Source organism: Salmo trutta, chromosome 17, assembly GCF_901001165.1.
Source record: "Salmo trutta chromosome 17, fSalTru1.1, whole genome shotgun sequence".
NCBI lineage: Eukaryota > Metazoa > Chordata > Actinopteri > Salmoniformes > Salmonidae > Salmo > Salmo trutta.
The window spans coordinates 22,682,871-22,696,965 of NC_042973.1; the positions used below are offsets into that span (position 1 = coordinate 22,682,871).

Here is a 14,095-nt window from a genome sequence, read left to right on the forward strand (position 1 = left end):
AGAGCAATTTTTCAAGCAAGAATTTTGCTAGGACTATGGGAGTGGCAAGAAGGTTTGAAACTCTTATTGGTCTATTTTAAGCAATAAGGCCCGAGGGGATGTGGTATATGACCAATATACCACGGCTAAGGGCTGTTCGAAGGTACAACGCGGAGTGCCTGGACACAGCCCTTAGCCGTGGTATATTGGCCATATATCACAAACCCCCAGGGTGTCTTATTGCTATTGTAAACTGGTTACCAACGTAATTAGAGCAGTAAAAAATGTTTTTGTCATACCCGTGGTATACGGTCTGATATACCATGGCTGTCAGCCATTCGGCATTCAGAGCTCAAACCACCCAGTTTACATAAACTGATTTGACACCTGGTGATGTCACCAGGCAGGCAAAAAACCCGTCCCACCAAAACAGCCTGAAATTTCGGCCATTCTTTTCAAACAACGCCTACACTAAAAGGGCATTAAAATATAATTTCAAAGTATTATTCCAACCTCCTAGTGTGGAAATGTGTATATTAAACAGGATAATTACATTTATGACTGCACTGGGCCTTTAAGTGAATGGGGTTGGAGTGGAGCAGGAACTCAGCCCAGGTCAGGAATGCCAGACAGGAAGTACTCCCTGTGTTTGGTTTACTACTACAGAAATAGACTTCCTGTTCCCTTGAGCCCCTCTGGGTGGAGGTGGGGCTGTTCTCAGCTCAAGGTGATGACAGTGAAGGAGTGGCGCAGGGGTACACATCTGTACAGACCACGCCTCAAAGTGTTGTGTTCAGCCAGAAAACTGGGGTCCTAAATGGCACCTTGTTCTAAAATGTAGTGTACTATGTGGGACCTGGTCAAACGTAGTGCACTTTGTAGGCAATATGATGTAATTTGGTATGCATACTGGGTCTATAGCTAGCATAACATTGACATGAGTGGTGAGATGCCCAGTGCACACAAGGCCAATGTTGTGGGGGAAGTAATGATAGACATCCAGTGACTTCAGTGGTCCGGGTGGTCAGTAAGATACAGTAAGAACAATGGGGCACTGGCCTTGAAAGTACAACAGTCCCACCCTGAGAGGAGACAATATAACATCCTCTCCCCAATCTGTTGCTGTCATATTTGTGATGTTTCTCTTTGTCTTTTGTTTTGTTAGATACCTGGCCTCAACCCATTATGGTACTTGGCATATGAACCACTAAAGACATGGACCAGGAGTCTTTACATCAAATAAACTCTAATTGGCTGCCTCACTGATTTGTGGAAGCTGCATCAACTGGATTGTGTTACAAACTGGAAAGGAAAATAGTTGTAAGAAATCCCATCACGAATACCAAGGCTGTAATAATACCCCCACTGAGGCTGTTGTTGGCTAGTGTCTGGGCCACTTGGCATAGTTCAGTGTGTTTTGAAGAGGTCCAGGAAACGAGGAGATGTAAACACAGACGTGGGGAGAGGTCAGAGGCCTTGACTGATACACAAATAAACAAACTCCCTTTAGAGGTAGCAGTTGTGAAACGTCCCTAGTTTGTCCCAGATCTCAACAGCTGTGGAGGATCAGAGGACTTTACTGGGACTTCGCTCCTCAGAGAGACCAATGTACAGCTTAAGGTCAGTACATAATTCACTCATTCTATTGAGCTGCTTTACAAACTACAATGTCTTACAAATATGGAATAGAGTTTTCCCATTAATTTCTAATGGCAAGTACTGTATGCATGCATTTTTCTATCAACGAGTATGTATAAAATGAATTTGCCCGTAAAGGAAAATAATAATTTCAGACACAGAGCGGCACTATTCGACACAAGACCATAACCACCCCCTAGCTCTCCCCCTTTTCCCCCATCCATCTGGATTTTGTCTTTTGGCTGGAGTCCCCTCCCTCTTGCCCTCCCCCTCTTTGCCCCCTCTCCCTCCCTTCCTGCCGGCCTCTGCGCAGAGGATGTGTCTGGGAGTGTGAGAGGAAGGCCGTCAGTACAATGGATATGTGCCTTCGTTCCTCCACCCCTTCGCTCTCTTTCGGGCTCTGATCATCCTCCTCGTTCAGTGGTGTTCTGGCCCTCTGGGTAGGCCACTGTTGGTGGTGGACAGGCGGACCACTGAACTGAACTTAAATGTCAGACAGAGACAAGAATGGTGGTGACAAACCTGAAGGTACAGACGTCTACTCTACACACACTGCTAACAACCAAAACAGACTGTACCCACTGACTCTAACCAACACCCACTTCTCACTAACTCACAACAGAGGAAAGAATAGATCGTAATACATTTGCATGTATATCTCTCATCCTCTCCAAATTGAATTGTTTCTGTGTTTTAAGACCGAGGAAGCGTATTCTTTTCTGTATTTCAAGCATGATGGTGCTGTTAACGAATGCATTAGTCTCATTTTCCATAGGTTTATTGTGCGGCAGAAATGCTGATGTCACATTTAATGCTTGTAGTAAACATATCTGTCTCATGACCACCAGTGAGACAGAGACAGAGCTGTTTGTTTAAATTGCACACACACACACACGGATTAACACACCGTGCTGCTCTCCATTGACTCATAATCGCTCATGTCCCCACACACATACAAGCTGAACAAAACAGGGATTTTCTTCTATAAAGACAGATGGAGATGTATACTTTCACGTGGATCCTCCTGTCACATAACGTCTGGTGAATTGAGCTTGTTTACGTGTGACTGACAGATGCGGCAGCGCTCCCAGAGGTGTGGCCAGAGGCGGAGAGGGCAGAGAGCTTGGCCCGGGGCGCGGCCCTGAAGTGGGCATCGGGTGTGTTCTGTCGCCCTGAGCATCTGGAGAGGTTAGGACAGTACCGCAAAAGGGAAAGCCAGAGGACCTCGTCCATCCAGTCAAGACTCAAGGTATTCTGTAACTATAAACACACCTGCTCTCACTAGAGGCTATTGTCACTTTCCACATGAAATTATAAAAACTTGGGGGAGAAATTGATTTTTCAAAGTGTTTATGTGATGGCAGGTTATTAATCTGTGTTGATGTTAACATAATATATGTTAAGGTGAAAAATCTGTCGATGGCCTAAATCAGGGCTGCCCAACCCTCTTCCTGGAGATCTACTGTCCTGTGGGTTCAGTCCAACCCCAATTTAACACACCTGGTTCTACTAATTAGCTGCTCAACAAGACATTAACTAGCTGAATCAGATATGCTAAATTAGGGTTGGACTGAAAACCTACAGGACAGTAGATCTCTGGGTAGGGGGTTGGGCAGCCCTGGTCTAATAGCTCAAGGCTCGCCATTGATAATGGCAGACCCTGGCCGTACCACCACTCTCCGAGGGTGTTTCACGGGGAGTTAGTATATGCAAAAAACACATTTCCAATTCACACATTTGTATAATACACACTTGTACATGTGTGAAATAGGACAAATATAAGCACCCACCAAATTATTATTATATGGCACTTCCACTTGTGCCTTGATTGATTTTCTGATTGTGAGATCCTACATATGTTGCCTTCCTCCAGTCAGTGGTCCAGTCCTACCTAGAGGGGGTGGGCTGGGGTCTGGAGCAGCTTCGTGAGGCCCGGGCGGAGCTGAAAGAGGTGTCCCATGCCCTGGGGAAGGCAGGGGTGGAGTCCAGCAGAAACGCAGAGGGAGTCAAGGCTCTGGAGATGATGCGAGAGGTCTCTGTCAATCACTGTCAACTCCTTGCTGCCGTTAGCAACCTGCCACGCCTCTACTCTGGTGAGACTGCCCCAACAGCTTCCTTGGTTCTGGAGCTTCACAACTGTGAAAATATTTCATGAATCTGTTCATATAAAACATCATTGAAATTTCAGAGAGACTCACATAAATGCACATATCCTGTTCCTTAAGGAATAATTGAATGACTCCCTTTCAGCCTACACTTCAATAACTATGTCAGTCTGTAACTTGGCTAAAACTACAGTGTGTCCCTTGTTACCTGTCAGTACAGAGCATGGTATCGGAGACAGAGAGGCTGGTGGAGTCTCGCCGGCTCCTGGAGGCCCATGCCCGTCTGATGGAGCTGGAGTGCTGGCAGGATGATGTCCTGTGGCAGCTCCATGGAGCAGGGGCCCCTGGGACAGCAGGGACAGCCCTCAGTGCCCAGGATGAGGAGCTGGTCAGGAACTACTTCTCAGGCGTTGGAAAGCTGGTGGAGGCTCTGGGGAAGGAGCTGTGGGCAGTGGTGGGGAGTGGACTGGCTTTAGCCCGGCAGAACCCTACGCCTTTTGTGTCTGCTGTGAGGATTGTGGAACGAGAGGAGGCGCTGGATCAGGCCATGCTGGAGGAGAGAGGACGTGCAGGGGGGCACAGCAGGCCTCTTCCCCCTGGACGGCCACGCTGCTGGAGGGAGCGCTTCTTCCAAGTATGTCTAGACTTGTATGTACGCTAGTTGAATACAGTGAGATTCAATGATAGGGTTGAGCATCATTCAAGAGCCCACATTGCTATGCAAGTAGAATTGTACAACACAATACATGACTGGAATAGAGCATGATGCAATAGGCCTAGGTCCTATGTTAATGAGATACAGGGATGGTTTTCCTTATATTTTGATAGTAGCATTGCACTGGTGCTTCACAGTGATGTTATACTCTGTTAGGTGTTGGAAGAGGCGGTGTCTGCACGTTTCCGTAGCGTCTCTTACCTGCACACCCGTGGGCCTGGCCTTGCAGGCCACCTGTCTGCCCTGCAGCACGGAATCATGGGAGACCTGGCCACAGTGCGCCACCTGCTGGACCACTGCGTTCCGCCCCACTATAACCTGACCAGGGCCTACCTCCGCGCCTGCCACCGCTGTCTACAGTCACACCTGGGCCAGGTCAGTGGATGGGAGCTGGAGAGCGGGGAGATCTTTGCTGTTCTTAACTGGGTCCTTCACATCTACAACAGGTGAGCAAATATAGACCAAACAATTTGAGCCAAAATATGTTTTTGTGTGTTAATAGGGTTGCAAAAGGAGGGTATATTACTGGAAACTTTATAAGTTTACCAGTAAACTTACAGAATTTTGGTATCTTCAAGGATTTTATGTATTCTATCACAAGACATTTAGTGGCCCTTTTGCTTTCTTCAGGTTATCACAGGTGTCTGTAATTATCTCTGGCCCTCTGTCTGGCCTTATCCCATTATTATATGAAATAATTACATAAGATGATTTCAAAATAAAACATTGAATGACAAAGCTGTAAAACATTATCCTAAATATAAACCATAATACCATTGGTGTTCAATACGGGGTGTTGAGAATGAAATATCCTTTATATTTTGTTTATTTGACTATGGCATTGTCTATGTATTTGTTGTCAATGTTTGTGTCAAACTGGTGGCAGTTGTGAAAAAAGTCAATAGTTTGAAGTGTTGCAAAGGTAATTGAAAATAATGCTATTGTTGATTTGAAATGCTTTTTCATTAATTAGGCTATTTTCTCTTGAACCATATGATCTATCTACTAGAAACTCATGGACAAATTAATGCTATATATAATTTAAGTTATTCGAGTATAAATGACCAAAGTTACCATAGATTGCAATCGATTTTCTGTTGATTACCAAAATTACTGAAGACTCCGGTAACTTTGGTAAATTACGGTAGCTTTGCAACCCTAGTTGTTAATGAGTGTAGAGTTGTTTTGGCGTGATCAGTGTGTACTGTATGTGTGCAGCTCAGATATGATGGGGCATCCAGACCTAATGGTGGAGATGGAGTCAGAGGAGCTGGGACCCCTGATCTCCCAGGAGAGTCTGGAACAGCTGCAGAACAAATATGTACACAGTGTGCGGGTGGGTGAGACTTCTGGGTCTCTGAGTTATCTATCTATCTGTGTTTCTAACTAGGTCTGTTTATTTGTTTGTTTGTCAGTGTGCCTGTATGTCTGTGTACTAATGCCTTTGTGGTGTGGGATATCCCTGTCTGTCTCAGTGGAGTTTGTGGTTTTTTGTTGTATTTTACCCCCTTTTTCTCCCCAATTTTCGATCTTGTCTCATTTCTGCAACTCCCCAATGGACTCGGGAGAGGCGAGGGTGAAGTCATGCATCCTCCGAAACATGACCCGCCTAACCGCGCTCCTTAAAACCCGCCAGCTTAACCCGGAAGCCAGCTGCACCAATGTGTCAGAGGAAACACTGTTCAACTGGCAACCGGGGTCAGCCTGCAGGCACCCGGCCCGCCACAAGGAGTCGCTAGAGTGCGATGAGCCAAGTAAAGCCGCCCCGGCCTAACCCTCCTCCAACCCGGACGACGCTGGGCCAATTGTGCGCCTTCCCATGGGACTCCCAGCCACTGCCGGTTGTGGCACAGCCCGGAAATGAACCCGGGTCTGTAGTAACGCCTCTAGCACTGCGATGCCGTGGCTTAGACCGCTGAGCCACTCAGGAGGCCCCTGTGGAGTTTGTGTTTTATTGTGCTGTAGAAGAGTGTGGTGGAGGATGTATTGTGCTGTAGAAAAGTGTGGTTGAGTGGAGTGTGTATTGTGCTGTAGAAAAGTGTGTCTGAGTGGATGCATAAGGCCCTGGAGGTGGAGCTGACAGACTGGCAGAGAGACCAGGAACCAGACACTGACCACGAAGGCTTTTACCTCACCAGCCTGCCAACCATCATCACACAGGTAAACATACATACCTCACTACCTCTACATTAATATTGGTTTAAAATGTGGTTAAACTATATTTCTATGCAGATACATGAGTTGTGGCAATGTTGTGTTTGTTTTGTGGCGACACATTGAGGAGTGTTTTGAGGCCAGTGATTGAGTTGGACTGATATTGTGTTTGTGTTGTGGTTGTGTTAGATGCTGGAGGAGAATGCACGGGTGGCTCTGATGGTTAGTGAATCACTTCGGGATCAGACCATACAGATGGGGCTCTATGAGATGGAGAACCTCCTCAATAGGTGGGTCAGTGTTCTTATGTCAGTATGTTTGAGAACTTGGCACAAAATCAGTGATACTTTTCACACATTTAAGGTCTAATGCAACCTATGATATGTTATTGTAACTGCAATTAAATACGGGGTCCTCGTTCTCTTTCCATCATGTAAGTCTCTCATTCCGTCTCCCTCTGTTTCCAGGTTTCGGGAGGCTCTTGTGGAATTTGGGAAGGAGCACCGCAGGGATCAGAGCACAAATCAAAACAAGTTCTACCTCCATTATCTACTGGCCTCTATAAGCAACTGCATCATCCTCAAGTGAGCTTCTGTACATTGTTTTATTTTTGTCAGTGCTATCTGTTTCTGTTCATCTGTACGTTCATCAATGTGAGTATGTGTACACACATACATGCAGTATATTATACAGTTTGTTCAAGACTCCTTGCCTCTCCTCTCAACTCCTTTCCTCTTCTCCCCCTCCCCTCCTCTCTTCTGTTTCTCCCCCTTTCCTATCCTCTCCTCTCCTCAGGACATCCACAGAGAGTTTGCAGCAGCAGCTCTCGTCCCGTTCAGCCAGCCGGTTCTCCCGGACTCCCCCCGGCCCCCTTGCTGCTCTGGACCGGGCAGTGAGGAGGGCCTGCCGCCTGGTGATGGACCAGCTGCTGCTAGAGCTCCAGCCCTTCCTGCAGGGGCTACTGTCTCGCTCCTGGCTGGCCCAGGGAGACGTCACGATTACCCTGAAGTTATGTGGAGTCCTGGAGCGCCATTTTGAGCTGTATAGTCGTGTTCGCCCACCCTGCCGGCAGGTCAGGCTCTTTGACAATCAAATTAGTCTGTAGCTGACTTATACTAGTCTCCTGTATGGTATTGTTGACCCCTCCCTGTTCCTGTAGCGTTTGCAGGAAGAGTGCCAGTGGCTGACGGTGGTGGAGTATGTGAGGGTGTTTATGCAGAAGAGGCTGGTGTGTCGGAATGCAGAGGAACGGTGCCAGCTGGCCCAGAGAATGGCACTGGATGCCCAGCATCTGAGGGATCTCTTCCAGGGTCTGGTGGTGAGGATAGCCTTGAGTTTAACCACACCCAGTGACACCCAGTTTAGTGGGACACTCGGCCCAGCTCTGCTCTGTCCTCTATCCCACTTTCCACGGACTACATACCCAACCCGCACCACACCATACTCAACATATACCCACCCCTTCCTTCATTTTTATTCACTACACCATTTTATTTACAGTATTCCATTTTCATGCATGCACTGTGTCTGTTTAGGAAGTGGAGGGATCAGTGAGTGAGGTGAACCCAATGGCTTTACTGCCTGTTCTGGCTGACTTCATCCGGCTTAAAGACCCTAGCATGCTTACGCTCGAGGTGTCTGGACTGGTGGCCAAGTACCCTGATATCAGGTATACACACAATCCTTACCATATCAATTTCCTGTAAAACAATTCATGTTTTTTAACAAATCTAACATTTGCCTTAATGACCTCACTCCTAAGATATGATTATATCAGGGACACTTGTACAGCTGTCTCTTCAGTAGTCAGGTGTTGATCTTCTGTGTTGGTCTTCTCTCTTCTGTCTGTGCCCCTCAGTGATGAGCATGTGTCAGTGTTGCTGGATGTTAGGGGGGATGTCTCCAGGGATGTGAGGGGTACAGTTCTGGACCTCCTGGAGCAGAGCACTCCTCCTCTTCCTGCTGGCTACCGACCCATCTTCTCTGACATCCTGGTCCCTACTCCTAGCATGCCATTCTGTCTGCCTACTGCCAAGTGTGCCTGACTACAATTTTGCAGCCTTTAAATCCACACAACACACAGCTTGTGATTCATAAGTTATATCAACTTTATAATACATCCATCCACCACACAGTGGATTGTATATCAAGCTTGATGGTCTGCAGAGTTCAAATCTATGCTTATTGGTCTTGTACACAGTTTAGCAAGTGTTATTGCAGATGCAGTGAAATGCTTGTCCAGCTTCACAGGGTGGTACTATGGACATTGTCTGGTGAGATGGTCTTAATGGATACATTACAATTCCAATGTAATTTCAATCAATCAGTTTGATGTTCTGAATTGATTACCACAAGAGACTGTACCTACAGAAAATCGGGGGGCACCTGTAATGTGATGTTTTTTACTGTATAAATAATTGTATGTATATTCATATGAACAATACATTCTAAATGAAAATCAGTGGATTTCGTTATTTTTTACTTGGAAAAATAGTTGATGAATCTGATTGTTACAATGACAAGTGTACACTGCCAGAAAAAAGAGCAGAAGCACTCAGATTACAGGGGGTTAATTTGACACTAGTCATGTGACTTGGAGGGTGACGTCAGGTGGGTATTCATTTCGGAAACCGTTGGCCGTTAAAGAAAAAACAGAAGCTAACGGAGTAAAACTTGAGTTTCTATTGGACACATTCAGGTAGTTTCCGCCCATTTTGTCCCGTTTGAGAAACGTTTTCCAACAGAATTCACGGAATGAATACACCCCAATTGGCAGTCAGAGGGAGAAAAAACATGTCTGCCCCCGTTAAAGCAATGCTGCCATAATCCAATTTGGTAGAGATTAGTGTAAAAACGGTATTATTCTGGAATACAATATATTATATTGAGTCAAAAACGCGGCATCGGAATCGATATATAGCTACTGTAATGAAGACTTTCTGCGGACGTGCCAACCCGGCCACAGGCGCGTTGGATTGGGTCGAGGAGAGTGAGGAGTATGACTACCATCAAGAGATTGCCAGGTAGTTAACGTTATGCTAGCAAGCCAACCACTTCTGTTCCATTAAAATAGTCCGCCAATGCAACATTTCGTTTGTATATAATTTAATATTAATTTATTGCACTAGTTATACAAAGCACTATTTTTCTGTATTTTTGTCAAATCACTTTTTTAACCATGCTCGATTTAGCGTCCGGGGCGTTTAGGCAGTGTTCCCACGTCCGTATCTGATCAAATGATGATCACCGGTTTGTTTCTCAGGTCCTGCTATGCTGATATGCTGCACGATCACGATAGGGTGAGTGTGTGTCCATGCTTCCTTTGACAGGAAACAACACTTACAGCATATAGTTTGTACTTTCCCTGTATGTTTCTGTGGTTCTCTGCCGGGGGTACCCCTGAAGTACCCCTGGTTGGGAACCACTGATGTATCTAAACCTCTGTCTGTCTGCCCTCCAGAATGAGAAGTACTTCCAGGGCATCAGGGCTGCTGTGAGCAGAGTGAAGGCACGGGGTGAGAAAGTCATCGTTCTGGACATTGGCACCGGAACAGGACTGCTGTCCATGATGGCTGTCACAGCTGGGGCTGACTACTGCTACGCTGTAGAGGTGAGCATGAGTTTGCTGAAACCCACACACCATTGGCAAATCAATCAAATAGCATTTAGAATTCACCGTCAATGACAGGATAGTGGAAATGGAAAATAGGAAAGGTGTTCTAATGAAGAATGGATTTTGAAACCCCATTTTAATTGTGATTTGTTTGTCTCATCCAATAGGTTTTCAAGCCCATGGCAGACGCTGCTTTCCGAATAGTGAAGAAAAATGGCTTCTCAGACAAGATCAAGATCATCAATAAACACTCTACAGAAGTGACAGTTGGACTAGGTAAGTCCACACGTATCATACACACAGTCATGTGATGTACAGTTGTTCTGATTCAAAAATTACTTTTCAAATTGCCTGTGCTGCAGCATCAGTAACTCCCGTGTGTGACAAACTCCAAGTTTGACGGAAAGTGCAAAGTTTGTTTTTGAATCATCTTAACAATAACACGTGATGACCTGTGACCTGAAATATGCCTCATACAGCAGTTACATCCACTTTGGATCACTTTTCTTTAACTGTGCAGGGAAACCTTTTAACCTCAACTGAATGTTATCATAAGATTGCTACATGTGTTTTCACTCCAGATGGAGACATGCAGACTCGAGCCAACGTCCTCGTCACAGAGCTGTTTGACACTGAACTAATTGGAGAGGGAGCCTTACCCAGCTATGAACACGCTCATCTCAACCTGGTCCAGGTAGGTGTGTCTGTGTGTGCTTGCGTGCACGTGTGTGTGTTGTGAGAAATAATCAGATGTGTGAAGCAGATGTGTATTTCTCCTGTAGGAGGGCTGTGAGGCTGTGCCCCACCGTGCCACAGTGTATGCCCAGCTAGTGGAGTCAGAGCAGTTGTGGAGTTGGGCACAGTTACAACCCATGGAGGTGGATGGTTGTAAACTGCTGCCTCCTCCCGCTGTAAGCCACTGTGCTGGAGCCCACTCTGTCTGTGACATCCAGCTCAGCCAGGTGTCCCCTCATCGCTTCACACCACTAGGGCCTCTCTGCACCATGTTCAGGTCAGATGCACATTTTTGAACAAACATTTATTATTCATATATTCCCAATGAATCATCTCCATTCAGTGGTACTTTATGCCTTTCTCTCTTTTCTTCTCACCCTCTCAGTGTGGACTTCAGTAAGCCAGTGAGCAGTGCCCCTCAGTCCCACTCCTCCAGCTTCCCAGCTCAGTCCAGTGGCCGGGCTCAGGTGGTCCTCTCCTGGTGGGACATAGACATGGACCCCAGCGGATCCATCGTGTGTTCCATGGCTCCCAGCTGGACCTACCCAGACCCTCAGTCCGCTCCTGTAAGTGCAGTGGGTATGTCATGGATGTACATGTGTGATACAGTTTGAGGAAGTCATGTTTGTGTGTTTGTCTGTCTTTTTAGTGGCGGGATCACTGGATGCAGAGTGTCTACTTCCTTCCTGTGGAGAGGAGGGTGGCAGAGGGAGAGGAACTCAGCCTTACTGTCTCCCATGACGACTACAGCCTGTGGTACAGCCTACAGCCCGACGGGTAACTTACTCCTATACACACAAACACACACACACCCTAGACTACTTAGATGTACAAAACTGTCTGTAGTTACCTAATGTTGCACAAACAAATGAGGGTGAGTGAAGGTTGTCTAATCAGAGCTGTGTGTGGTTGTTTATTATGTGTCCTCTCAGTCAACAGGGCACGTTGAGTGAGGCACCACCTTGTCGGCCATGTTGCGTCTGTCAGGCTCACCTGGTGTGGACACGCACACGCTTCGGGGAGCTCAACGACCGCCAGCGCACACAGAGCTACGTCAGAGCTCTACGCAGTGTGAGTGATGAGGTTTGAGGGTCGGGTATAGAGCAGGGTGTGTGCGGCTTTGCCATAATGGATATGGTGTAGCTACTATTCGATCCAGGTAATGAATATGGGTGTTTGTCAATTTTAGGTTGTAAAACCAGACAGCGTGTGCGTAGGGGTCAGTGATGGGAGTCTGTTACCTGTCTTCGCTCACATGCTTGGAGCTAAGAAGGTATTACTATTTTGACTTTGTCATGCTCTTACTTGTATATATTTACTCACCTATTTGGTTTTTGAAATGATTCCAACAAGGCCACGAAATAAGGTTTGTCTGTGTCCATCCAGGTGTTCAGTTTGGAAAGCTCTGGAATGTTGAAGCAGGTCATTGAACAAGTGAGAGTCCCCATAACAAAAGCTTTTACTTCGTTCAAATCTGTTAGTAAAAGTCAATGAACACAAGGTTGCTAGCTGCTAAAACGTGTATATCTCTGTAGGTGCTGAATGCCAACTCCATGAGCGGAGGAGTTCAGATTCTGGGGATTCGTCCTGACCAGCTGTCCAGTACTGACCTGGCGGGGGAACAGGTATGAACAATAACACTATTTGGGGGTGTTCTGTATATGATACACAGTATTAGAATCCCCTGAACAGTGTCTGTACAAAAACTATTTTACACTTTTAAAAGTTTTTGTTACTCTTTTCTACTGCTTTCTATTTGATTTATGTATTTATATTGTTTCATGTGTCCCCTAGATATCAGTGTTGATAGGCGAGCCCTACTTCAGCACCAGTCTTCTGCCCTGGCACTCCCTGTACTTCTGGTACTGTCGTACTGCCCTGGTCCGTCTGCTGACACCCAATGCCACCATCTTGCCTTGCTCTGCCACTCTGTGCATGGTCGCTGTGGAGTTTCAGGTAAGAGATATTGGCATCTGTAGTAAAATGAAAAGTAAACTTTTGAACTTGTGTGCCTCTCTCATTCACTCAACCTCTGTCAGGATCTGTGGAGGATAAGAGCTCCTTGTGGTACATGTGAAGGCTTTGACGTTGGACCTATGGATGAGATGGTTCAGGTTAGAATCCACCTCTTTCAATATGGACATAATTTAATTTGGAGAAAAATACACTTTTTATCAAAGATGGGAATGGGCACTGCTCTAGTCTATTCATTAGCGCTCACTCACAGCAGTGCACCTTTTTAACGCTCCCCGCGCAGCAGTCTCTGGATTTCCGTGAGTCCCATGAGTCCGAGCCACAGCCTCTATGGGAGTACCCGTGTCGGGCTCTGACCCAGCCCAGAGCTGTCATGACCTTTGACTTCCTACAGTGTGTTCCTGAACAGCCAATCAGATGTCAGGGATCACTACCATTTACGAGGTATGGACTCTTATTTTGGTCTCAGATTTTTTTTCTTCTCATACCGGTAAGTAAATTGTTGTCCTAGCCAGAGCACATTCTCAAATATGCTCTGATAACAGCATTCCAAATGGTCCCGAACACCATTTGTGTTTCTGTACAGGAGGGGACGTTGCCATGGTGTGGCCCTGTGGATGGAGTACCAACTGAATGATGACATCAAAGTTAGCATGGGCCTGACGAGACCAGTCAGTGAAGAGGTACTAACATCACTCATTCATTACTACTAATGCATTGCAATTTCTATTTTTCTGTAATTCAGTATGAATCCATGAATAAGGTTAAATGGTTGAATAGTAAATTAACCCCTCTTGTTCCCCTGTAGGGTGCCTGTGAATGGAGTCTCCATCGGAAACAAGGCGTGTACTTCTTCAGGTCCCCCTGGGAGAGCTCAGGGGATGGAAGGGCCTCAGTGTCTTATAGTTTCACCTTTGAACCCAGCATCGGGGATATCAAAATGGACTTCACAGTTGCCTCACAGTGATCTGTATTGGTACACATGAAACTGGACATCTCTGGGTTGGCTTCTATAAAGAGGACAGACATTTTAAATTACTCTAGTAAAACCAAATACTGATGGATGGTGTTTGTTTTATATTGTATTCGTGTGCTTTTAAGTGTGAAAGTGAATATATAAACAGGCCATGCTTGAAGGATTGTCATTGACTTATTAAATGGGAAATCCTGAAAATAGACTAC

The 14,095-nt window shown here is 46.1% G+C and overlaps 2 protein-coding genes across 3 annotated transcripts; both read left to right on the forward strand.

Moving 5' to 3' along the window:
• The first annotated feature begins 1,225 nt into the window (after positions 1 to 1,225).
• Positions 1,226 to 9,052, forward strand: exoc3l1 (exocyst complex component 3-like 1). 2 transcript variants are annotated; one of them, XM_029696181.1, is made up of 14 exons: positions 1,226 to 1,599; positions 1,818 to 2,145; positions 2,691 to 2,866; positions 3,491 to 3,710; positions 3,938 to 4,356; positions 4,594 to 4,883; positions 5,656 to 5,773; positions 6,472 to 6,597; positions 6,781 to 6,881; positions 7,059 to 7,175; positions 7,387 to 7,663; positions 7,751 to 7,909; positions 8,127 to 8,260; positions 8,450 to 9,052. In XM_029696181.1, exons 2-14 carry the CDS (start codon positions 2,106 to 2,108, stop codon positions 8,634 to 8,636), a joined length of 2,364 nt encoding a protein of 787 aa, XP_029552041.1. In that variant the 5' UTR covers positions 1,226 to 1,599; positions 1,818 to 2,105; the 3' UTR covers positions 8,637 to 9,052. The 2 variants fall into 2 exon arrangements, with proteins under 2 accessions (XP_029552041.1, XP_029552042.1); XM_029696182.1 differs by lacking the exons at positions 1,226 to 1,599; positions 1,818 to 2,145; positions 2,691 to 2,866 and having other exon boundaries at positions 3,582 to 3,710; positions 3,943 to 4,356.
• A 288-nt stretch (positions 9,053 to 9,340) lies between these two features.
• prmt7 (protein arginine methyltransferase 7) lies at positions 9,341 to 14,087 on the forward strand. Its single transcript, XM_029696183.1, has 17 exons — positions 9,341 to 9,614; positions 9,854 to 9,890; positions 10,052 to 10,201; positions 10,372 to 10,480; positions 10,786 to 10,898; positions 10,987 to 11,216; positions 11,325 to 11,505; positions 11,589 to 11,716; positions 11,872 to 12,010; positions 12,129 to 12,212; positions 12,326 to 12,373; positions 12,475 to 12,564; positions 12,734 to 12,895; positions 12,979 to 13,053; positions 13,197 to 13,357; positions 13,500 to 13,596; positions 13,722 to 14,087. The coding sequence occupies exons 1-17, from the start codon at positions 9,520 to 9,522 to the stop codon at positions 13,878 to 13,880; spliced, it is 2,058 nt and encodes a 685-aa protein (XP_029552043.1). The 5' UTR covers positions 9,341 to 9,519; the 3' UTR covers positions 13,881 to 14,087.
• Positions 14,088 to 14,095: the final 8 nt, after the last annotated feature.

Excerpts from the sequence above, each read along its gene's own strand:
- exoc3l1 (XM_029696181.1), top strand. The coding sequence starts at position 2,106 with ATGTCAGACAGAGACAAGAATGGTGGTGACAAACCTGAAG. Across the intron at positions 2,146-2,690 it reads TGGTGGTGACAAACCTGAAG|ATGCGGCAGCGCTCCCAGAG; the intron begins GTACAGACGTCT and ends TGTGACTGACAG. Across the intron at positions 8,261-8,449 it reads GCCAAGTACCCTGATATCAG|TGATGAGCATGTGTCAGTGT; the intron begins GTATACACACAA and ends TGTGCCCCTCAG.
- prmt7 (XM_029696183.1), top strand. The coding sequence starts at position 9,520 with ATGAAGACTTTCTGCGGACGTGCCAACCCGGCCACAGGCGCGTTGGAT. Across the intron at positions 11,217-11,324 it reads CCTCTCTGCACCATGTTCAG|TGTGGACTTCAGTAAGCCAG; the intron begins GTCAGATGCACA and ends TCACCCTCTCAG. Across the intron at positions 12,896-12,978 it reads TGGTCGCTGTGGAGTTTCAG|GATCTGTGGAGGATAAGAGC; the intron begins GTAAGAGATATT and ends AACCTCTGTCAG.